Here is a 26394-nt window from a genome sequence, read left to right as displayed (position 1 = left end):
GCCTAAAATAGTTCAACTAGGGGAAACACTGAGACTCACATGGACAAGGTCTAGGTTGATCTTGCAGTTAGTCACCATGGAGACGAAGTGATGGGCGTTCTGTTCGTCCAATAGGATGTAAACGGGGACGTTACGCGCCGTGGCATCCAGCAAGTCAGCAAACAGATCCACGTCTGTAAACATGTCCATCACCACGGCAATCACCTAGCAAAGCGCAATCAGAGACATGGAAATATCACATTAGCAAATTAAAAACAGAGGTCACAGGAGGCTGGTGGCACCTTAATAGGGGAGGACGGTACCGTGGTAATGACTGGAGCAGATGGTGGAATGGTATCGAATACATCAAACACCTTAATAGGGGAGGACGGTACCGTGGTAATGACTGGAGCAGATGGTGGAATGGTATCAAATACATCAAACACCTTAATAGGGGAGGACGGTACCGTGGTAACGACTGGAGCAGATGGTGGAATGGTATCAAATACATCAAACACCTTAATAGGGGAGGACGGTACCGTGGTAATGACTGGAGCAGATGGTGGAATGGTATCAAATACATCAAACACCTTAATAGGGGAGGACGGTACCGTGGTAATGACTGGAGCAGATGGTGGAATGGTATCAAATACATCAAACAGACGGTTTCCAGGTGTTTGATGTCATTCCATTTGATCCGTTCCAGACATTATTATGAGCCGTCCTCCCCTCACCAGCCTCCACTGCATTAGGTTTATTTAGCAACGTTGTATATGAAAAATACAGAAAGTGTGATACCATTTAAAAGCAACTTTAGCCTGTCCTTTATAATACTGTATGGAATCACACTGTCTTGTACACTGGCTCACACTCACAGATAGAACACACTGGCTCACACTCACAGATAGAACACACTGGCTCACACTCACAGATAGAACACACTGGCTCACACTCACAGATAGAACACACTGGCTCACACTCACAGATAGAAGGGAGGACAGTGAATGAGACATGGTCAGTCAGACTAACAGGTTTGGCCACTTTTGACATTTAGACACACACACACACACACACACACACACACACACACACACACACACACACACACACACACACACACACACAGAAACATAATTGTTTTCTATAGGAGGTTGAGCTGAGTGCAAGTCATTCATCTTCAGGGACAGGGTGTGGTGGAGCACAGCAGAGCTGGGGCTGACTGGCTGACTGACTGACTGACTGACTGACTGACTGACTGACTGGCAGACTGACTGGCAGACTGACTGACTGACTGGCAGACTGACTGACAGACTGACTGACAGACTGACTGACTGACAGACTGACAGATTGACTGACACTGACTGACTGACTGACTGACTGGCAGACTGACTGGCAGACTGACTGGCAGACTGACTGACTGACTGGCAGACTGACTGACTGACTGGCAGACTGACTGGCAGACTGACTGACTGACTGGCAGACTGACTGACTGACTGACTGACTGACTGACTGACTGACAGACTGACTGACAGACTGACTGACTGACTGGCAGACTGACTGACTGACTGACTGACTGACTGACTGACTGACAGACTGACTGACAGGCTTTACACCGTCCATAGTTCTACTTGACAGATAATCACTATCATGGCTCTATATGCAACACTGGATCTCTGTCTGAGAGATAGTGACTGAGATAAGCCCTGATAAAATCATTTAAAAAAGAACAGAACAGATATTTTGTGAGATGGGAATGCTATCGGGATGAGGGTATGTTGTTGGGGGCATTAGGGTGAGAAGGTCTGGATCTGACAATACAGGTGTGATATGTCACTGTCAATTAGACTCAACTCCTAACCTCAACTCTGCTGGAACACACACTACCACTTTACACCACATAGACCTGAACAGCTGTGTGTGTGTGTGTGTGTGTGTGTGTGTGTACAGCCCTTCTCTTACATGTTGTGCGTTCTTGATGACTGACTGACAGACAGATTGACTGATATACTGACTGACTGACTGACTGACTGACTGACTGACTGACTGACTGACTGACTGACTGACTGACAGACTGATAAACTGACTGACTGACTGACTGACTGACTGACAGACTGACTGACAGACTGACTGACTGACTGACTGATAAACAGACTGACTGACTGACTGACTGACTGACTGACTGACTGACTGACTGACTGACTGATAAACAGACTGACTGACAGACTGACTGACAGACTGACTGACAGACTGACTGACTGACTGATAAACAGACTGACTGACTGACTGGCAGACTGACTGGCAGACTGACTGGCAGACTGACTGGCAGACTGACTGACTGACTGACAGACTGACTGACAGACTGACTGACAGACTTTACACCGTCCATAGTTCTACTTGACAGATAATCACTATCATGGCTCTATATGCAACACTGGATCTCTGTCTGAGAGATAGTGACTGAGATAAGCCCTGATAAAATCATTTAAAAAAGAACAGAACAGATATTTTGTGAGATGGGAATGCTATCGGGATGAGGGTATGTTGTTGGGGGCATTAGGGTGAGAAGGTCTGGATCTGACAATACAGGTGTGATATGTCACTGTCAATTAGACTCAACTCCTAACCTCAACTCTGCTGGAACACACACTACCACTTTACACCACATAGACCTGAACAGCTGTGTGTGTGTGTGTGTGTGTGTGTGTGTGTGTGTGTACAGCCCTTCTCTTACATGTTGTGCGTTCTTGATGACTGACTGACAGACAGATTGACTGATATACTGACTGACTGACTGACTGACTGACTGACTGACTGACTGACTGACTGACTGACAGACTGATAAACTGACTGACTGACTGACTGACTGACTGACAGACTGACTGACAGACTGACGGACTGACTGACTGATAAACAGACTGACTGACTGACTGACTGACTGACTGACTGACTGACTGACTGACTGATAAACAGACTGACTGACAGACTGACTGACAGACTGACTGACAGACTGACTGACTGACTGATAAACAGACTGACTGACTGACTGGCAGACTGACTGGCAGACTGACTGGCAGACTGACTGGCAGACTGACTGACTGACTGACTGACTGACAGACTGACTGACTGACTGACTGGCAGACTGACAGACTGACTGGCAGACTGACAGACTGACTGACTGACTGATAAACAGACTGACTGACTGACTGGCAGACTGACAGACTGACTGACTGACTGATAAACAGACAGACTGACTGACAGACTGACTGACTGACAGACTGACTGACTGACTGATAAACTGACTGACTGACTGGCAGACTGACTGGCAGACTGACTGACTGACTGGCAGACTGACTGGCAGACTGACTGACTGACTGGCAGACTGACTGACTGACTGGCAGACTGACTGGCAGACTGACTGACTGACTGACTGACTGACTGACAGACTGACTGACAGACTGACTGACAGGCTTTACACCGTCCATAGTTCTACTTGACAGATAATCACTATCATGGCTCTATATGCAACACTGGATCTCTGTCTGAGAGATAGTGACTGAGATAAGCCCTGATAAAATCATTTAAAAAAGAACAGAACAGATATTTTGTGAGATGGGAATGCTATCGGGATGAGGGTATGTTGTTGGGGGCATTAGGGTGAGAAGGTCTGGATCTGACAATACAGGTGTGATATGTCACTGTCAATTAGACTCAACTCCTAACCTCACTGCTGGAACACACACTACCACTTTACACCACATAGACCTGAACAGCTGTGTGTATATGCCTGAACAGCTGTGTGTGTGTGTGTGTGTGTGTGTGTGTGTGTGTGTGTGTGTGTGTGTGTGTGTGTGTGTGTGTGTGTGTGTGTGTGTGTGTGTGTGTGTGTGTGAGAGAGAGAGAGTGTGTACAGCCCTTCTCTTACATGTTGTGCGTTCTTGATGAGCCTCCTGGCCTGCTCCTTGATGCTGGGCATGTCGGGGTCGCTGGGGTTGACCAGGGTCGTGACCTCTGTGGGGCCGATGAAGCTGTGCGCCTGGAGGGGCCAGCCCAGGTCCAACCCCGGGGCCGCCGTGTCAGAGTGCAACGGCCAGTAGGTGTCAGACGAGCCGTCTGCGTCTGCCTGGGGAAAACATGAGCGGCCTGTTACTGAACTATATCTACACTATGACAACAGGAAAATATCAATATATATATACAATATTATTCAATGCCTCCACCTCTATTTTAGTGACATAAATTAATGAATCATTCATTGTCAGACTCCGTCAAGAATGAGGTGACACTCCTTTATACTAGGACATCTTCACGTAGCTCAGTCTTTCAGAAGTCCTTCTCATTTCAATAACAGTATCAGTCTTTCAGAAGTACTTGTCATTTCAATAACAGTATAATGATAATAAGCACTACCTCATGATAAGACAGCTCTGGTACGTTGGAGGTCGGCGCCTGGCTGGGTGTCTGAACGGTGGTCTTGATGTGTTCGATCTCCGGCTGACAAAGGAAGTTCACCACGTCTGCTGTCTGAAGGAACTCATAGTAGCCCTGGAGAGAGAGTGCACACACTGAGTTATTACACACGCACGCACACACACACACACACACACACACCGAGTTATTACACACGCGCACACACACACACACACACACACACACACACACAGTTATCACACACACACACACAGAGTTATCACACACACACACACACACACACACACACTGAGTTATTACACACGCACGCACGCACACACACACTGAGTTATCACACACACACACACACACACACACACACACACACACACACACACACACACAGAGTTATCACACACACACACTGAGTTATCACACACACACACTCACACTGAGTTATCACACACACACACACACACACACACACACACACACACACACTTAGTTATCACACACACACACAAAGAGTTATCACACACACACTGAGTCATCATACACACACACACACACACTTAGTTATCACACACACATGCACATACACACACATACACACACAAATACTGATTTATCAAACACTCACTCTGAGTTATCACACACTGACACGCAGACACACACACACACACACACACACACACACACAAAGAGTCATTACACACACATACACACACAAATACTGATTTATCAAACACTCACTCTGAGTTATCACACACTGACACGCAGACACACATTCATGCGTACACACACACACACACACACACACACACACACACACACACACACACACACACACACACACACACACACACACATTCCTACTGTACCTGTAGGTCTGTCTCCACCAGAGCATCAATGGCGAGACGGTATTCTTCTCTGTAGTGGGGGGGCAGGAAGTTAGGGTCCAGCGGGTTGTCCCCGAAGTCCGAACTCTGGGACCTGTGGGCCATGATGGGGTCGGGGCTAGGGTAAAGGGGTTAGGGGTTAGAGGTTAGGGGCTAGGGTAAAGGGGTTAGGGGTTAGAGGTTAGGGGCTAGGGTAAAGGGGTTAGGGTAAAGGGGTTAGGGGTTAGAGGTTAGGGGCTAGGGTAAAGGGGTTAGAGGTTAGAGGTTAGGGGCTAGGGTAAAGGGGTTAGGGGTTAGAGGTTAGGGGCTAGGGTAAAGGGGTTAGGGGTTAGAGGTTAGAGGTTAGGGGCTAGGGTAAAGGGGTTAGGGGTTAGAGGTTAGGGGCTAGGGTAAAGGGGTTAGAGGTTAGGGGCTAGGGTAAAGGGGTTAGGGGTTAGAGGTTAGGGGCTAGGGTAAAGGGGTTAGGGTAAAGGGACAAAGCTGTGGGAGAAATATAGATGCAAAATTGTTACTTTATTTAGTAAGGTTCCTCTATTAATACAAGCATCTCCTCAACAAAGATGTTGGAACAGAGCAAACACACCCTGCTGCCTAGTGTATAGAAACACTCTATCAACAGTCACAACACCTACAGTGCATTCTGAAAGTATTCAGACCCCTTCACTTTTTCCACATTTTGTTACATTACAGCCTTATTCTAAAATTGATTAAAATAAAAATTGTCCTCGTCAATTTACACACAATACCCCATAATGACAAAACGAAAACAGGTTTTTAGACATTTTTGCAAATGTATTAAAAACAAAAAACAGATACCTTTTTACATAAGTATTCAGACCCTTTGCTATGAGACTCAAAATTGAGCTCAGGTGCATCCTGTTTCCATTGATCATCCTTGAGATGTTTCTACAACTTGATTGGAGTCCATCTGTGGCAAATTCAGTTGATTGGACATGATTTGGAAAGGCACACACCTGTCTATATAAGGTCCAACTGTTGACAGTGCATGTCAGAACAAAAACCAAGCCATGATGTCGAAGGAATTGTCTGTAGAACTCCGAGACACAATTGTGTCGAGGCAGAGATCTGGGGAAGGTTACCAAAACATTTCTGCAGCATTGATGGTCCCCAAGAACACAGTGACCTCCATCATTCTTAAATGGAAGAAGTTTGGAACCACCAAGACTATTCCTAGAGCTGGCCCCTGGCCAAACTGAGCAATCGGGGAGAAGGGCCTTGGTCAAGGAGGTGACCAAGAACCTGATAGTCACTCTGACAGAGCTCCAGAGTTCCTCTGTGGAGATGGGAGAACCTTCCAGAAGGACAACCATCTCTGCAGCACTCCACCAATCAGGACTTTATGGTAGAGTGGCCAGACGGAAGCCACTTCTCAGTAAAAGGCACATGACAGCCCGCTTGGAGTTTTCCAACAACCTGACAGAGCTTGAGAGGATCTGCAGAGAATAATGGGAGAAACTCCCTAAATACTGGTGTGCCAAGATTGTAGTGTCATACCCAAGAAGACTCAAGGCTTTAATCGCTGCCAAAGGTGCTTCGACAAAATAGTGAGTAAAGGGTCTGAATTCTGATGTAAATGTGATATTTCCGATTTTTTGTTTTTATAAATTTGCTAAAATTTATAAAAACCTGTTTTTGCTTTGTCATTATGGGGTATTGTATGTAGATTGATGAGGGGAAAAAACGATTTAATCAATTTTAGAATAACGCTGTATTGTAACAAAATGTGGAAAAAGTCAAGGGGTCTGAATACTTTCCGAATGCATTGTATACTGTCCTGAGAGAGGGCGAGAGAGACAGAAGCAAGCTAGTCCTGGAGCTCTGTCCACAAACACAAACAGACCCCACAGAGCCCCAGGACAGCAACACAATTAGACCCACATCAAATCATGAAATCATGAGAAAACAAAAAGATAATTACTTGACACGTGAAAAAATTTACAAACAAACTGAGCAAACTAGAATGCTATTTGGCCCTAAACAGAGAGTACACAGTGGTAGAATACCTGACCTCTGTGACTGACCCAAACATAAGGAAAGCTTTGACAATGTATAGACTCAGTGATCATAGCCTTGCTATTGAGAAAGGCCGCCGTAGGCAGACCTGGCTCTCAAGAGAAGACAGGCTATGTGCACACTGCCCACAAAATGAGGTGGAAACTGAGCTGCACTTCCTAACCTCCTACCAAATGTATGACCATATTAGAGACACATATTTCACTCAGATTACACAGACCCACAAAGAATTAGAAAACAAACCCAATTTTGATAAACTCCCATTACTATTGGGTGAAATACCAGTGTCTCATCACAGCAACCAGTGAAGAACTTAAACCACTGTAAATACAACCCATATTTATTTTCCCTTTTGTACTTTAACTATTTGCACATAATATGACGAGAGAGAGAGAGAGAGAGAGAGAGAGAGAGAGAGAGAGAGAGAGAGAGAGAGAGAGAGAGAGAGAGAGAGAGAGAGAGAGAGAGAGAGAGAGAGAGAGAGAGAGAGAGAAGACAGGATCATCCATAGCTGGGTAAACATGTTTTACAGGTGCGTCAGGCTGCAAGGTACTATAAATAATATAATTCCAGGTAATATCATTATAGGTAATGTCAATCCAGTCTGGATTCCTAGTCTGGATTCCTATCCTATAGCACCTACAGTTGAAGTGGGAAGTTTACATCCACTTAGGTTGGAGTCATTAAAACTCGTTTTTCAACCACTCCACAAATTTCTTGTTAACAAACTATAGTTTTGGCAAGTCAGTTAGGACATCTACTTTGTGCATGACACAAGTCATTTTCCAACAATTGTTTTACAGACAGATTATTTCACTTATAATTCACTGTATCACAATTCCACTGGGTCAGAAGTTTACATACACTAAGTTGACTGTGCCTTTAAACAGCTTGGAAAATTCCAGAAAATTATGTCATGGCTTTAGAAGCTTCTGATAGGCTAATTGACATAATTTCAGTCAATTGGAGGTGTACCTGTGGATGTATTTCAATGCCTACCTTCAAACTAATTGCCTCTTTGCTTGACATCATGGGAAAATCAAAAGAAAATCAGCCAAGACCTCAGAAAAAAAATTGTAGACTTCCACAAGTCTGGTTCATCCTTGGGAGCAATTTCCAAACACCTGAAGGTACCACGTTCATCTGTACAAACAATAGTACGCAAGTATAAACACCATGGGACCACGCAGCCATCATACCACTCAGGAAGGAGACGCGTTCTGTCTCCTAGAGATGAATGTACTTTGGTGCGAAAAGTGCAAATCAATCCCAGAACAACAGCAAAGGACCTTGTGAAGATGCTGGAAGAAACAGGTACAAAAGTATCTATATCCACAGAAAAACGAGTCCTATATCGACATAACCTGAAAGGTCGCTCAGCAAGGAAGAAGCCACTGTTCCAAAACTGCCATAAAAAAGCCAGACTACGTTTTGCAACTGCACATGGGGACAAAGATCGTACTTTTTGGAGAAATGTCCTCTGGTCTGATGAAACAAAAATATAACTGTTTGGCCATAATGACCATCGTTATGTTTGGAGGAAAAAGGGAGAGGCTTGCAAGCCAAAGAACACCATCCCAACCATGAAGCACGGGGGTGGCAGCATCATGTTGTGGGGGTGCTTTGCTGCAGGAGGGACTGGTGCACTTCACAAAAGAGATGGCATCATGAGGATGGAAAATTATGTGGATATATTAAAGCAACATCAATACATCAGTCAGGAAGTTAAAGCTTGGTCGCAAATGGGTCTTCCAAATGGACAATGACCCCAAGCATACTTCCAAAGTTGTGGCAAAATGGCTTAAGGACAACAAAGTCAAGGTATTGGAGTGGCCATCACAAAGCCCTGACCTCAATCCCATAGAACATTTGTGGGCAGAACTGAGAAAGGAGGCCTACAAACCTGACTCAGTTACACCAGCTCTGTCAGGAGGAATGGGCCAAAATTCACCCAACTTATTGTGGGAAGCTTGTGGAAGGCTACCCAAAACATTTGACCCAAGTTAAACAATTTAAAGGCAATGCTACCAAATACTAATTGAGTGTATGTAAACTTCTGACCCACTGGGAATGTGATGAAAGAAATTAAAGCTGAAATAAATCACTCTCTACTATTATTCTGACATTTCACATTCTTAAAATAAAGTGGTGATCTAACTGACCTAAAACAGAGAATTTTACTAGGATTAAATGTCAGGAATTGTGAAAAACAGTTTATATGTATTTGGCTAAGGTGGATATAAACTTCCGACTTCAACTGTATATTCACGAATAACAATTATACATGATGCTATTGAGTCATATCTAAAAACCTGTCTGAGACTAACACATATGCTGTTACATATGATCACAGTGTTATACATGTTTGGAGTGACATTGATGACGTGCAGTGCTTGATTTGGGCCGGAACTGTCCGGAGCGCCATACCGGCACTTATAATGTTGGGGTAATTGCGTACTGGCTCCTCTATTAAAACAAAGTAGCCTATCGCCGGCCCAGTTTGACACGCAGAAACGGTTGATCAAAGCGGAATAAGGTTCTGGATCTGCGTTGAATAGCAATTGAGAGTGGGCATTAATTTCCTGATTCCGCTTTGTTCAAGTTTATTTACCGCTAGTCTGGGAATCTGTGCGTGACCATAAACTGTTCGAGATTGCGCAGATTGAAAATTTGATCCCTGACTTATTGAATGGGGGAATAATTATATAAAAAACAAAAGTATTTGGTTGAATTGTTGCAATACTTTATATCAAGGGTGGCAACCGTCCTTCAGGACAGCTACTGGGCGTGAAGGCCTCATTGTAGCCTAAACATCAGCTCCTCAACAGACCTTGATAGGCAGACTTGTGTGTTTCAGGGCTGAATCAAAAGGCCAAACCTGCACAGCCAGAAGCTCTCCAGATGGAGGGTTGAAAACGTGGGACTAACTGTGTGTGTGTGTGTGGGGGGGGGTTCAGTGCCTTGATAAAGGGCACACCAGGAGATATCAGGCCTACATGAGATCAGACACAGCAGCCTTCCAGTCTCAATAATGCTTATTCTATAATAATAGTCATGAAAATGTGGTTAAAAGTCATGGAAAAGTAATGAGAAATGTATATGAACTCTTAACAGTGAATAATCACAGGTCTCTATAGCATAATGTAATTTCTACATTTCGGGGGGAAAAAAGAGTCTAATGGACCGACTGCTGCACTTCTTTCATCCCAAGTCACTGGTGACGAGTTTATACACATCTACCAACCGAACCGCAAAGCTAAGAGTGTTCCACTCGCTGGGACAATACCAGACGGTCTTCCTTGCACTGCACAGGGTGGCATTTACTGGGCATGCTCTGAACACATGATGAGGCCCGAACACATGTAAGCTAGACAGGAAGTGTTTTCCCCTGTTTGCTCACATAACCATGGAAACCTGCGGTCTGTGACTGATTTAGCCTGGGCGACTGACTGAGTGTGTGTTTGTGTATTTGAGAGAATGTGAGTGCATTCATGAGAGAGGATGATTATGACTGGGTGAGTGAGTGAATGGGTTGTTTGCAGCCTACAGTATGCTAATTAGCTGTCTGATGAGTGTGTAATAGTGTGTATGTGTTTTATATGTTTTGTAAACTTCCACACACCTAGAGCTATAGGTAACCATAGTAACCAGATAGGTTAGAGTCATAACCAGCAGCACTCTGAGTCATCTGCAGCCTACTAGCCAAGACTGCTACTCTAAAATCACAGGATATCTTTGTCATATCTGATTAAGTCTGCACTAACCTGTCGTCTGAGGTATGTTGTTATGTCAGAGCGAGTGCCTACCTGTATTGGTGCAGTTACACACCCTGACCTGAGGACAAGTACAGGTTACACAACACACAGATAACACCCTCAGATCAGTAGAACACTGAGAGAGAGATAACACCTTCAGATCAGTAGAACACTGAGAGAGAGATAACACCTTCAGATCAGTAGAACACTGAGAGAGAGATTACACCTTCAGATCAGTAGAACACTGAGAGAGAGATAACACCTTCAGATCAGTAGAACACTGAGAGAGAGATAACACCTTCAGATCAGTAGAACACTGAGAGAGAGATAACACCTTCAGATCAGTAGAACACTGAGAGAGAGATAACACCTTCAGATCAGTAGAACACTGAGAGAGAGATTACACCTTCAGATCAGTAGAACACTGAGAGAGAGATTACACCTTCAGATCAGTAGAACACTGAGAGAGAGATTACACCTTCAGATCAGTAGAACACTGAGAGAGAGAGAGATAACACCTTCAGATCAGTAGAACACTGAGAGAGAGAACACCTTCAGATCAGTAGAACACAGAGAGAGAGATAACACCTTCAGATCAGTAGAACACTGAGAGAGAGAGAGAGCGAGCGAGAGAGAGATAACACCTTCAGATCAGTAGAACACAGAGAGAGAGAGAGAGAGATAACACCTTCAGATCAGGAGAACACTGAGAGAGAGAGAGAGAGAACACCTTCAGGGTCAGGAGACCAAGTAGGAGTGTTACAGGAAAAACTACTGCTGTAGTTAGGGTTCAGCCAATCAGATGCTGTTTTACTAGCTTTGAGGGAACAAAGGGCACACTGATTGGTGACAACATTCAGTGATTACAGTTTTTACCTGTCCAACAAGACACATTTACACACGGGACGACTATTTGTTTGATTTGTTGTGGCAACAACAACTTTGTCTTGACCTCTGATAGTGAAACAGGACCAATGAAAGGAATCGTTCTGCTTTGTGTGTGTGCGTGTGTGTGTGTGTGTGTGTGTGTGTGTTTCTCAGCAAAGGGGCAAAGAAGGGAAGGACTGTTTACAAGGCAGTAAACAGTCAGGGCTTCATAACTTAAACAGGATTTAATAAGCAGAGACCCAAACTTCCACTGCAGGCTATAAAGTCTATCTTCTCTGTCTGACTCAGAGATGCCTACCGCATGCGTGTTTAATCAATGTTCTGACTGCTCATTCTCTACATTCCTTTGTGAATGCTGAGAGAGAGGGGGACAGAGAAATAGATAGAGAGAGGGAATGATAGAGGGACCAAGGGAGTGAGGGAAAGAGAGAGAGAAAGGGAGTGAGGTAGAGAGACAGAACCGAGAGGAAGAGAAACACACACACACACACACACACACACACACACACACACACACACACACACACACACACACACACACACACACACACACACACACACACACACACACACACACACAAAGTATTCATATCCCTTGACTTATTCCACATTTTGTTGTGTTACAGCCTGAATTCAAGAAAAAAAATCACCCATCTACACACAAAACCCCATAATGACAAAGAGAAAACATCATTTTGAAATGTTAGCAAATGTATTGAAAATGAAATACAGAAATATCTAATTTACATAAGTATTCACACTCCTGAGTCAATACATGTTAGAATCCCCTTTGGCAGCGATTACAGCTGTGAGTCTTTCTGGGTAACTCTCTAAGAATGATTACATCTGTGAGTCTTTCTGGGTAAGTCTCTAAGAGTGATTACAGCTGTGAGTCTTTCTGGGTAACTCTCTAAGAGTGATTACAGCTGTGAGTCTTTCTGGGTTAGTCTCTAAGAGTGATTACAGCTGTGAGTCTTTCTGGGTTAGTCTCTAAGAGTGATTACAGCTGTGAGTCTTTCTGGGTAAGTCTCTAAGAGTGATTACAGCTGTGAGTCTTTCTGGGTAAGTCTCTAAGAGTGATTACATCTGTGAGTCTTTCTAGGTAAGTCTCTAAGAGTGATTACAGCTGTGAGTCTTTCTGGGTAAGTCTCTACAACTGGATTATATCGCTATTTGCCCATTATTCTTTTTTAAATTCTTCAAGCTCTGTCAAATTGGTTGTTGATCATTGCTAGACAGCCATTTTCAAGACTTGCCATAGATTGAAGTCATAACTGTAACTAGGCCACTCAGGAACATTCACTGTCTTGGTAATTAACTCCAGTACAAATTTGTTCTTGTGTTTTAGGTTATTGTCCTGCTGAAAAGTGAATTCATCTCCCAGTGTCTGGTGGAAAGCAAACTGAACCAGGTTTTTATCTAGGAGTTTGCCTGTGCTTAGAGCCATTCTGTTAATTTATTTATCCTGAAAAACTCCCCAGTCCTTAATGATGACAAGCATACCCATAACATGATGCAGCCATCTTTAGAAGTATTTCTTTAGTGGCTTGTTGCAAACAGGATGCATGTTTTGGAATAACTTTCATTCTGTACAGGTTTCCTTCTTTTCACTCTGTCAATTAGGTTAGTGTTGTGGAGTAACTACAATGTTGTTGATCCATCCTCAGTTTTCTATCCCAGCCATTAAACTGTTTTAAAGTCACCTTTGGTCTCATGGTGAAATCTCTGAGCGGTTTCCTTCCTCTCCATTAACTGAGTTAGGAAGGACGCCTGTATCTTTGTAGTGACTGGGTGTATTGATACACCATCCAGAGCTTAATTAATAACTTCACTATGCTCAAATGGATATTCAATGTCTGCTTTTTTTTTACCCATCTACCAATAGGTGCCCTTCTTTGCGAGGCACTGCAAAACCTCCCTGGTCTTTGTGGTTGAATCATTGCTTCGACTGAGGGACCTTACAGATAACTGTGTGGGGTACAGAGATGAGGTAGTCATTCAACAATCATGTTAATGTCACGTCCTGACCAGTATAAGGGTTATTTGTTATTGTAGTTTGGTCAGGACGTGGCAGAGGGTATTTGTTTTATGTGGTTCGGGGTGGTGTTTTTGGAGAAGGGTATTTGATTTATGTATTCCGGGGTTTTTGGGCACTGTTCCTTGTTTATGTATTTCTATGTTTAGTCTAGTTGGTTGTATTTCTATGTTTAGGTTAATGGGGGGTTGGACTCTCAATTGGAGGCAGGTGCTTTCTCGTTGCCTCTGATTGAGAGTCCTATATATGGGTATGTGTTTGGTTTAGTGTTTGTGGGAGATTGTTTCTTGTTTTGCTGAGTGTGCCTGACAAGACTGTTTTGTTGTTCGTGAGTTCGTTTCGTTTTGTTTTGTTGTTTTTGGTGTTCTTGTTATTTAAATAAATATACAAGATGAGCATCCACATTCCTGCTGCGTTTTGGTCCTCCCTTCCAGACGACAACTGTGACAGTTAAACACTATTATTGCACACAGAGTGAGTCCATGCAACTAATTATGTGACTTGTTAAGCACATTTTTACTCCTGAACTTATTTAGGCTTGTCTTAACAAAGGAGTTGAATTTTTAATTTTAAAGTCAAGGGGTGTGAATACTTTCTAAAGGCTCTGTAGAAACACCTCATACATACACATCTCACACACACACACACACCTCATTAAACAAACACACAGATTGATCCAGCATACCGATCCAGTTTTACAATCGTTCAGAGAGGGACAGAGAGAGAGACAGAGAGAGAGAGAGAGACAGAGACAGAGAGACAGAGAGAGAGACACACAGATTGAGTGAGAGAGAGAGACAGAGACACACTGAGTGAGAGAGAGATAAATAAATAGAGAGAGATAAATAGAGAGAGAGAGAAGGAGGGAGAGAGAGAGAGGAGGGAGAGAGAGAGAAGGAGAGAGCGAGAGAGACAGAGACAGAGACAGAGACACAGACAGACAGAGACACAGAGACACAGACAGACAGACAGACAGAGACACAGACAGACAGACAGAGACACAGACAGACAGAGACACAGAGACAGAGACACAGACAGAGACAGAGACACAGACAGACAGAGAGAGACAGACACAGAGACAGAGACACAGACAGAGACAGAGACACAGACACAGACACAGAGAGACACAGACACAGACACACAGAGACAGAGACAGAGAGACAGAGATACAGAGACAGAGAGACAGAGACACACAGAGACAGAGAGACACACAGAGACAGAGACAGAGAGACAGAGACACACAGAGACAGAGAGACAGAGACACACAGAGACAGAGACACACAGAGACAGAGACACAGACACACAGAGACAGAGAGACAGAGAGACAGAGACACAGAGACAGAGACACACAGAGACAGAAACAGAGAGACAGAGACAGAGACACACAGAGACAGAGACAGAGAAATGACACCCTATTCTATTCTGTTCCCATCTGAAATGACACCCTATTCTATTCTGTTCACATCTGAAATGACACCCTATTCTATTCTGTTCACATCTGAAATGACACCCTATTCTGTTCACATCTGAAATGACACCCTATTCCATTCTGTTCACATCTGAAATGACACCCTATTCTATTCTGTTCCCATCTGAAATGACACCCTATTCTATTCTGTTCACATCTGAAATGACACCCTATTCTATTCTGTTCACATCTGAAATGACACCCTATTCTATTCTGTTCACATCTGAAATGACACCCTATTCTATTCTGTTCACATCTGAAATGACACCCTATTCCCAACATAATTCACATAGGGCTCTGTCCAAAAGTAGTGCACTACATAGGAAATTAAGGTCTCATTTGAGACGCACCACAGATAGAAGTACTGTACCTCTACCTGTCCTATATCTTCACTGTTTTAACTGAAGAACCTCTACCTGTCCTATATCTTCACTGTTTTAACTGAAGAACCTCTACCTGTCCTATATCTTCACTGTTTTAACTGAAGAACCTCTACCTGTCCTATATCATCACTGTTCTAACTGAGGAACCCCTACCTGTCCTATATCATCACTGTTCTAACTGAAGAACGTCTACCTGTCCTATATCATCACTGTTCTAACTGAGGAACCTCTACCTGTCCTATATCATCACTGTTCTAACTGAGGAACCCCTACCTGTCCTATATCATCACTGTTCTAACTGAAGAACGTCTACCTGTCCTATATCATCACTGTTCTAACTGAGGAAGCTCTACCTGTCCTATATCATCACTGTTCTGAAGAACATCTACCTGTCCTATATCATCACTGTTCTAACTGAAGAACCTCTACCTGTCCTATATCATACCTGTTCTAACTGAGGAACCCCTACCTGTCCTATATCATCACTGTTCTGAGGAACATCTACCTGTCCTATATCATCACTGTTCTAACTGAAGAACCTCTACCTGTCCTATATCATCACTGTTCTAACTGAAGAACATCTACCTGTCCTATATCATCACTGTTCTAACTGAGGAACCCTTACCTGTCCTATATCATCACTGTTCTAACTGAAGAACGTCGACCTGTCCTATATCATCCCAGCCTGACTGAAAAGACAGCAGCACCACATACAATGACATTCAGATAGAAGCACACACCCTGCCTGGAATGAATTATTGTAAGCGACAACACACACATATGCCGTTTAGCAGACACTGTTATCCAAAGCAAATATTTTATGTATGTGAGGCCGGCCCCCTGGGAATCAAACCCACAATCCTTGCAATGCGACCGCCATGCTCTACCAGCTGTGCCATACAGAATCACACTGAGCCATACAGAACCACACTGAGCCATACACTGAGCCATACAGAACCACACTGAGCCCTATAGAACCACACTGAGCCATACAGAACCACACTGAGCCATACACTGAGCCATACAGAACCACACTGAGCCCTATAGAACCACACTGAGCCATACAGAATCACACTGAGCCATACAGAATCACACTGAGCCATACAGAACCACACTGAGCCATACAGAATCATACTGAGCCATACAGAACCACACTGAGCCATACAGGACCACACTGAGCCATACAGGACCACACTGAGCCATACACTGAGCCATGCAGAACCACACTGAGCCATAAACTGAGCCATACAGGATCACACTGAGCCATACAGAACCACACTGAGCCATACAGGACCACACTGAGCCATACAGGACCATACTGAGCCATACAGGACCACACTGAGCCATACACTGAGCCATGCAGAACCACACTGAGCCATAAACTGAGCCATACAGGATCACACTGAGCCATACACTGAGCCATACAGAACCACACTGAGCCATGCACTGAGCCATACAGGACCACACTGAGCCATACACTGAGCCATACAGGATCATACTGAGCCATACACTGAGCCATACACTGAGCCATACAGAACCACACTGAGCAATACAGGACCACACTGAGCCATACAGGATCACACTGAGCCATACACTGAGCCATACAGAACCACACTGAGCCATACAGGACCACACTGAGCCATACAGGACCACACTGAGCCATACACTGAGCCATGCAGAACCACACTGAGCCATAAACTGAGCCACACAGGATCACACTGAGCCATACACTGAGCCATACAGAACCACACTGAGCCATACAGGACCACACTGAGCCATACACTGAGCCATACAGAACCACGCTGAGCCATGCACTGAGCCATACAGGACCACACTGAGCCATACACTGAGCCATACAGAACCACACTGAGCCATACACTGAGCCATACAGAACCACACTGAGCCATACAGAACCACACTGAGCCATACACTGAGCCATGCAGAACCACACTGAGCCATACACTGAGCCATACAGAACCACACTGAGCCATACAGAACCACACTGAGCCATACACTGAGCAATACAGGATCACACTGAGCCATACACTGAGCCATACAGAACCACACTGAGCCATACAGGACCACACTGAGCCATACACTGAGCCATACAGGACCACACTGAGCCATACACTGAGCCATACATGACCACACTGAGCCATACAGGACCATACTGAGCCATACAGGATCACACTGAGCCACACAGAACCACACTGAGCCATACAAAACCACACTGAGCCATACAGGACCACACTGAGCCATACAGGACCACACTGAGCCATACAGGATCACACTGAGCCATTCACTGAGCCATACAGGATCACACTGAGCCATTCTGGATCACACTGAGCCATACAGAATCACACTGAGCCATACAGGACCACACTGAGCCATACAGGACCACACTGAGCCATACAGGATCACACTGAGCCATACAGGACCACACTGAGCCATACAGGATCACACTGAGCCATACAGGACCACACTGAGCCATACAGGATCACACTGAGCCATACAGGATCACACTGAGCCATACAGGATCACACTGAGCCATACAGGACCACACTGAGCCATCCCCTGAGCCATACAGAATTACACTGAGCTATACAGGACCACACTGAGCCATACACTGAGCCATACAGGACCACGGATAGACAATGCAAACATAAAGGGTGCAGCCTTGACAGCATATATTGCCTAACAGGAGGAACACGAACACACACACACAATGAAGGCAGCACAGTTTATTTTCACCTGGTCACAGATAGCTGTTGTGTTCTGCACTGAAGTCCACAAGCAAAGGGAAAAGGTGAGAGGAGGAAAGCGTGTAGATGTGAGAAGGAATTATACAACAAGCAAAGTGATGCTGTTTTTATGTGGCTGCTATGAAAGTGAACTGTGTGTGCTGTGGGTGATCAGGGGTGTATTCATTCCGCCGATTCTGTTGAAAAACATTTCTTAGAAACGGGAGCAAACGGAACGGGGATAGACTGAAAACCGAAATGACTGCATTAAAATGAGCCTATTTCAATCATACTAAAATACATTTCATGGTCAATCAATTGAGTTATATTTTGCTACTTGTTGGCTACTGTCTGTAATTTGTCTCAATATATTTTATAATGTGCAGCCTGACATGGTACGCAATGGTGTGCCAAATTGGTGATTTAGTGCATTTTCATAGGATAAGCATTATAATAAGCCATCTCAATATAAAACAGATTGAAGGTTATACAGAGCATTCAGACCACTATTGTGTTAAGTTACAGCCTTAATCTAAAATGGATTAAATAGTTTTTCCCCCCACATCAATCTACACACAATAGCCCATAATGACAAAGCAAAAACAGGTTTTTCTAAATGTTTGCAAATGTATTAAAAAAATAAACTGATATGACATTTACATAAGTATTCAGACCCCTTTACCCTTTACTTACTTTCATCAAGGGTCTCTCTGTACTTTGCTCCGTTCATCTTTCCCTTGATCCTGTCTAGTCTCCCAGTCCCTGCTGCTGAAAAACATCCCCACAGCATGATGTTGCCACTGCCATACTTCACCGTAGAGATGGTGCCTGGTCACTTGGCATTCAGGCCAAAGAGTTCCATATTGGTTTCATCAGACCAGAGAATCTTATTTCTCATGGTCTGGGAGTCCTTTAGGTGCCTTCTGGCAAACTCCAAGCAGGCTGTCATGTGCCTTTTACTGAGGAGTGGCTTCCATCTGGCCACTCTACCATAAAGGCCTGATTGGTGGAGTCCTGCAGAGATTGTTGTCCTTCTGGAAGGTTCTCCCATCTCCACAGAGGAAATCTGGAGCTCTGTCAGAGTGACCATCAGGTTCTTGGTCACCTCCCTGACCATGGCACTTCTCCCCCGATTGCTCAGTTTGGCCGGGCAGTCAGCTCAAGGAAGAGTCTTGGTGGTTCCAAACTTCTTCCATTTAACAATGATGGAAGCCACTGTGTTCCTGGGGACTGTCAATGCTGCAGAAATGTTTTGGTATCGTTCCCCAGATCTGTACCTCGACACAATCCTGTATCGGAGCTCTACGGACAATTCCTTCGACATCATGGCTTGGTTTTTGCTTTGACATGTACTATCAACTGTGGGACCTTATATAGACAGGTGTGTCTTTCCAAATCATGTCCAATCAACTGAATTTACTACAGGTGGACTCCAATCAAGTTGTAGAAACATCTCAAGGATGATCAATGGAAACAGGATGCACCTGAGCTCAATTTCGAGTCTCATAGCAAAGGGTCTGAATACTTACATAAATAACGTATTCTGTGTTTTAATTTTTAGTACATTTGCAAACATTTCTAAAAAACTGTTTTCACTTTGTAATTATGGGGTATTGTGTGTAGATTAATAATGAAAAATACTAATTTAATCCATTTTAGAACAAGGCTGTAACGTAACAAAATGTGGAAAATGTCAAGGGGTCTGAATACTTTCTGAATGGACTGTATATAAAATGACGGTTGTTGATGTGCCTTTCAGATGCATTTCAGATGCATTTCAGATATATTTCAGATGCATTTCAGATATATTTCAGATGCATTTCAGATATATTTCAGATGCATTTCAGATATATTTCAGATATATTTCAGATGCATTTCAGATATATTTCAGATGCATTTCAGATATATTTCAGATATATTTCAGATATATTTCAGATGCATTTCAGATATAGTTCTGTACATTGGAATGTTGCAGTAACAGGACCTAGCATTGCATCTGTAAACAGACACATACCAACAGGTTCAGAGACAGTTTCTATCTACAAGGCATCAGACTGCTGAACACTTAAACTGGACTGACCACCTGCACTGACTCTCTGCACCTTAGCACACACACACACCCACACAGACACACACCCACACAGACACACACCCACACAGACACAAACATTCTTGCTACATGCACATCACTACTGCTGCAACCAGACTCTTATGATTGTTGATAAATACTTCACAATTTAAACACTTACCCCCCACATCCACCTTCCCCAAAACACGTGTAAATATTGGACTATAAATTGTGCCTTCCTGTATTATACTTATGCTAAAATCTTTATTCTATTCTGCTGAGACATTTACTTGAAGTATTGTTATATTTTATTATTTCTCTTTGTCGAAAACGAACCTGAAAGTAAGCATTTCGTTTGGATGGTGTACACCAATGTCTGTCCTGTACATGTGACTAATACAACTTGAAACACACACACACACACACACACACACACACACACACACACACACACACACACACACACACACACACACACACACACACACACACACACACACACACACACACACACACACACGCACACACTCTGACAGTAGTACACTCACTGGCATACAGGGAGTGTACTAAGCCTATTATCTGAAGTACTCTATACACACTATCTGGACATGGACCAAAGTCTCAGTAAGATACAGAGCAGAACATCGGTACTCAGCAGATAGCCTAGTGGTTAGAGCGTTGGACTTGTAACCGAAAGGTTGCTAGATCGAATCCCTGAGCTGACAAGGGAAAATAATGTGTCATTCTGCTCTTGAACAAGGCAGTTAACCCACTAGACTGTCATTGTAAATAAGAATTAGTTCTTAACTGACTTACCTAGTTAAATAAAGGATAAATAAACAATTATATTAAAACTCAGCACACACACACCTTCTGTATGGTAATTTACAACACAAAGGAAACGGAATATATCAATTGACTTTAGTCCAACTGTACATTAGGCCTATTAGATAACACGGCGGGGTGTTTAACATACCGTCCTGTCTATGTCTGTTAGGCTATAACAGAGGGCTACTATAATACAGCAGTTTCTTTGTGTCTATGAGGATTCATACTAATTCATTGAAGACTGACACGCAAGTCTTGCAGAGTTTCTATTGGTTGGCAACTTTCAATGAAACCAGATGTTTATTACAGAGTTATTACAGTCGCCTAATAAAACGATGAGATGGATACTGTCGCCTACAGAACTACAGTAAAAATGTTACAGCTTTAAGTATCAAAGTGCTATTTCATTATCTTGCTATAGACATAGCATATATTGAGTTACATAGGCCTAGAGATTATTGCAATAGGCTAATTTACAGAAGACACGGAGATTACCAGGATAGATTGACCTGTTTCAGAACGAGTTGTTATGAACATAATAATACAGTCTCTTACCCTCCAGTGGGCAACAATTTGTAGGCTACTTTTTCTTGGCTACTTTGTCTCACTGGCTTGAATCGCTATATATCGCCGTATATCCCTCCAGTGGTACTTCCACTGGTGTTCACCGGCTCGTCAGTACTTGTCTACGGTGTACATTCCTGTCTCCCGGTGGGACTCCATTTTATCCGCCCAAAACGCCCCGGAGCTCCACACTACCATCCCGACCCGTCTGCCTGAGTCTGATTCTACCGCTCCGCGCGTCCGCTTCCACACCGCAACCAGGAAGAAGTTGAGAAACCAGGCTTTCCTCTCTCTAACTCCTCCCATTCTCCCTGCTGGAACGCTGACAGTTGAAAAGTATTGGAAGTTCACTCTAGTGACGTTTTTCAAAAATATTACCTTGGGATAATTTGACAATATTGGCATAAATTGGATGGGCAGGTAAAGTTCAGCCAGAGGGTGTGTGTGTGTGTGTGTGTGTGTGTGGACGGATCTTTTTGGAAAAGATAAACTGAAAAATAAACTTCATTTGGAGGAACATCAAACATCTCAATTTAACCCATTGGAAACATATGTTAACATCTCTCTCTCTCTCTCTCTCTCTCTCTCTCTCTCTCTCTCTCTCTCTCTCTTTCCCTCTCCATTCAACAGTGAGCTGTAGCCTGGTATGCAGTTCAGTCAGTGGAGTATGCACCCCTCTCTCTTTCTCCCTCTCTCCCCCCTTTATATATGTCCCCCTTCCCCCCTCCTCTCTCTCTCCCTCTCTCTGTCCCCCTTCCCCCCTCCTCTCTCCCTCTCTCTATATGCCCCCTTCCCTCGCTCTCTGTCCCCTTCCCCCTCCTCTCTCTCTATGCCCCCCTTCCCTCTCTCTCTCTGTCCCCCTTCCCCCTCTTCTCTCTCTCTCCCTCTCTCTCTATGTCCCCCTTACCTCTCCTCTCTCTCTCCCTCTCTCTCTATTTCCCCCTTCCCTCTCTCTATGTCCCCCTTCCCCCTCCTCTCTCTCTCTCTATGCCCCCTTCCCCTCCTCTCTCTCTCTCCCTCTCTCTCTATGCCCCCTTCCCCTCCTCTCTCTCTCTCCCTCTCTCTCTATGCCCCCTTCCCTCTCTCTCTCTGTCCCCTCCTCTCTCTCAATGTCCCTGTCCCCTCCTCTCTCTCTATGTCCCCGTCCCCTCCTCCTCCTCTCTCTCTATGTCCCCGTCCCCTCCTCCTCTCTCTCTCTATGTCCCCGTCCCCTCCTCCCTCCTCTCTCTCTCTATGCCCCCATCCCCTCCTCCCTCCTCTCTCTCTATGTCCCCTTCCCCGCAAACGTTTATTTGCATACAGTGTGAGTATACTATGTCCCCGTCCCCTCCTCCCTCCTCTCTCTCTATGTCCCCGTCCCCTCCTCCCTCCTCTCTCTCTATGTCCCCTTCTCCCTCCTCTTTCTCTATGTCCCCTTCTACTCCTCTCCCTCTTTGTCCCTGTCCCCTCCTCCTCCTCTTCCTCTATGTCCCTGTCCCCTCCTCCCTCCTCTCTCTCTATGTCCCGCTTCCCCTCCTCCCTCCTCTCTCTCTATGTCCCCGTCCCCTCCTCCCTCCTCTCTCTCTCTATGTCCCGCTTCCCCTCCTCCTCCTCTCTCTCTCTCTATGTCCCCCTTCCCCTCCTCCTCTCTCTCTCTCCCTTTCTCTCGCTCTCTCTCTATGTCCCGCTTCCTCTCTCTCTATGTCTCGCTTCCCCTCCTCTCTCTCTCTCTTTCTAACTGCTGACAGGGAAGTCTGAGTCATAGCTCTTAAACATCCTGCCTACTGATTCAGCTGCATAGTGTTAGCATAGTAAAGTTATCCATGTCTACCAGTCATCTGTCAGATACTTTCAAATGAGTTGCACTTGATCTATTTGCCCTGCCCAATTTATGTGTGTGTGTGGGGGGGCTGTCCTGAGTCCTGTCAGATCAGTCCCACTCTGCTACCATGATATCCTACATACACACACACACACACACACACACACACACATATGGATGTGTGTTCAGCGTTCGCTCCCCAGGGTGTCTCACGATCTGGACGTTTGCCCACATACCTGGGTGCACCTTGCCCTGTTACCTGTACACACCTACTCTAGACCTGGTTAAGCAAATATAATGCTCTTGGGTGTGTATGATTAAACGTTTATTTGCGTAGTGTGAGTATACTACCATACACGTGTATGAATGAGACTGTCGTAGACTTAGTGTATGTATGCTGCTCACCTGGATATTTGTGTTTAGACGTTAGCAGCTGGAAAGATGTGCACGGTGGTATTGAGGGCACAGTCTCTTCTAGGAATGTGCCAAGGGCTTTCAGGGCCACACCCAACTTCCCTTTCTCAATCGCTCTCATCTCCACCCCCTCTCTCTGACTCACCTCCTGGCCATAGAACAGAGCCACAGGACTGGGTCTGACTCTGGGCAACAGATAAACCCTGGCCTGGATCAGCACACTGGACGCTGGATGGTAAACTAGAGAGTGGATCAGGAGTTTGAGAGAAATCCTGTCTGCAGCAGCACTAGTCTATTGCACTCTCTCTCTCAACCCTAGAGACAAGAAGGGGAGGTTAAGAGTGGGTTTAGATCCTCAGTCAATACACACAGACACATAGAGTACACTCACATGTTTTTATTTTTTTTACCCTTTATTTAACTAGGCAAGTCAGTTAAGAACAAATTCTTATTTACAATGACGGCCTAGGAACAGTGGGTTAACTGCCTTGTTCAGGGGCAGAACGACAGATTTGTACCTTGTCAGCTCGGGGATTCAATCTTGCAACCTTTCGGTTACTGGTCCAACACTCTAACCACTAGGCTACCTGCCGCACCTGCCACATAGAGTACATTCACACAGACACATAGAGTACACCCATATACATATACTACACACTACGTTCCTCTTCTAGTGAGCTTTCCCACAATGCATTTTCCACACTGTAATGTCAAACCTGCGTATCAGGTGACTCACTGCAGCCAAAACGCACTGAGGTCAAACACACAGTGGAGCCGAAATGCTTCCAGGTTATTTCTCACCTTAGTGTGGGGGAGTAAAGGTAAACAGCAATGTGTTTTTCCCTGTGTGTGTGTGTGTGTGTAACTGTGATAAATTACATTATCATGTGTTGGTTAAATAATTAACACACAAGACATCTGTGCTAACTACCTCTGTTGGCTTCAGATTACTGGTTCCAGTGGAGCTGTGTGTGTGTTTGTGACTTCTCCAGTATGAAGGAACAAGAAAAGTAAATTACTATACCAGTATGTGACAGAATACTAGAGGGATGAAAACTTCATCTTGAGAAAGAGACACCCCCCCCCCCCCCACACACACACACACACACACACACACACACACACACACACACACACACACACACACACACACACACACACACACACACACACACACACACACACACACACACACACACACACCCCTCAGCGGTTCTGCAGCATTAGTACATACCAGTGTCTGTTGACTGGAATACGGTTGATGCCATAACATAATTACAGATTATTACAGTCGGCTGATTCTATAATTAACATAATTACAGATGATTACATTGTAATAATGCAAGTAAAGGTTACTCACAAGCCAGAGGATACACACCCGGTGGTATTTATTTAACCTTAAACCAGGAAAGACACTTGGATGTCTTTATGAGTGTGTTCTCATCCCAGCCAGTGGCAGTGTTATCGACCGGTAGAAAATCACGGCAGTACACTAACCCGATTTTAAATGTTATGCATTTCCTTGACCTTACTGAAACTACACCTAACCTTAATTAATTTTGACCCCTATGTCTAAATGTAAACATTTCTGCTGCCGGTTGAATATCCACTTCTTTTCAATAAGGCCAAAATACCTAGGTTACCATTACAAGATATAAACTCAGCAAAAAAAGAAACGTCCTCTTACTGTCAACTGCGTTTATTTTCAGCAAACTTAACATGTGTAAATATTTGTATGAACATAAGTTTCGACAACTGAGATATAAACTGAACAAGTTCCACAGACATGTGACTAACAGAAATGGAATAATGTGTCCCTGAACAAAGGTAGGGTCAAAATCAAAAGTAACAGTCAGTATCTGGTGTGGCCACCAGCTGCATTAAGTACTGCAGGTGCTTCTCCTCCTCATGGACTGCACCAGATTTTCCAGTTCTTGCTGTGAGATGTTACCCCACTCTTCCACCAAGGCACCTGCAAGTTCCCGGACATTTCTGGGGGGAATGGCCCTAGCCCTCACCCTCCGATCCAACAGGTCCCAGACGTGCTCAATGGGATAGAGATCCGGGCTCTTCGCTGGCCATGGCAGAACACTGACATTCCTGTGTTGCCGGAAATCATGCACAGAACGA

The 26394-nt window shown here is 44.4% G+C and overlaps 1 protein-coding gene across 3 annotated transcripts in view; it reads right to left on the bottom strand.

The window, feature by feature from the left end:
- LOC115175355 (protein FAM83H) overlaps nt 1-22324 on the bottom strand; it is a 31493-nt gene extending 9169 nt beyond the window's left edge. For 2 of the 3 annotated variants that reach the window (XM_029734567.1, XM_029734569.1), the window contains exons 1-4: nt 5268-5471; nt 4387-4521; nt 3902-4099; nt 40-204 (exon numbers count right to left, since the gene is read on the bottom strand). In XM_029734567.1, coding sequence (XP_029590427.1) covers nt 40-204; nt 3902-4099; nt 4387-4521; nt 5268-5390 — 621 coding nt within the window. In that variant the 5' untranslated portion in view covers nt 5391-5471. Of the gene's footprint in view, nt 1-39; nt 205-3901; nt 4100-4386; nt 4522-5267; nt 5472-22040 lie in introns of those variants that run through there. The other variant, XM_029734568.1, reaches the window with a different exon arrangement.
- Nucleotides 22325-26394: the final 4070 nt, after the last annotated feature.

This window comes from Salmo trutta, chromosome 36 (genome assembly GCF_901001165.1).
Source record: "Salmo trutta chromosome 36, fSalTru1.1, whole genome shotgun sequence".
Taxonomy (NCBI): domain Eukaryota; kingdom Metazoa; phylum Chordata; class Actinopteri; order Salmoniformes; family Salmonidae; genus Salmo; species Salmo trutta.
Note: the sequence above shows the minus strand (reverse complement) of the source record. Positions and strands in the feature narration are given on the sequence as shown.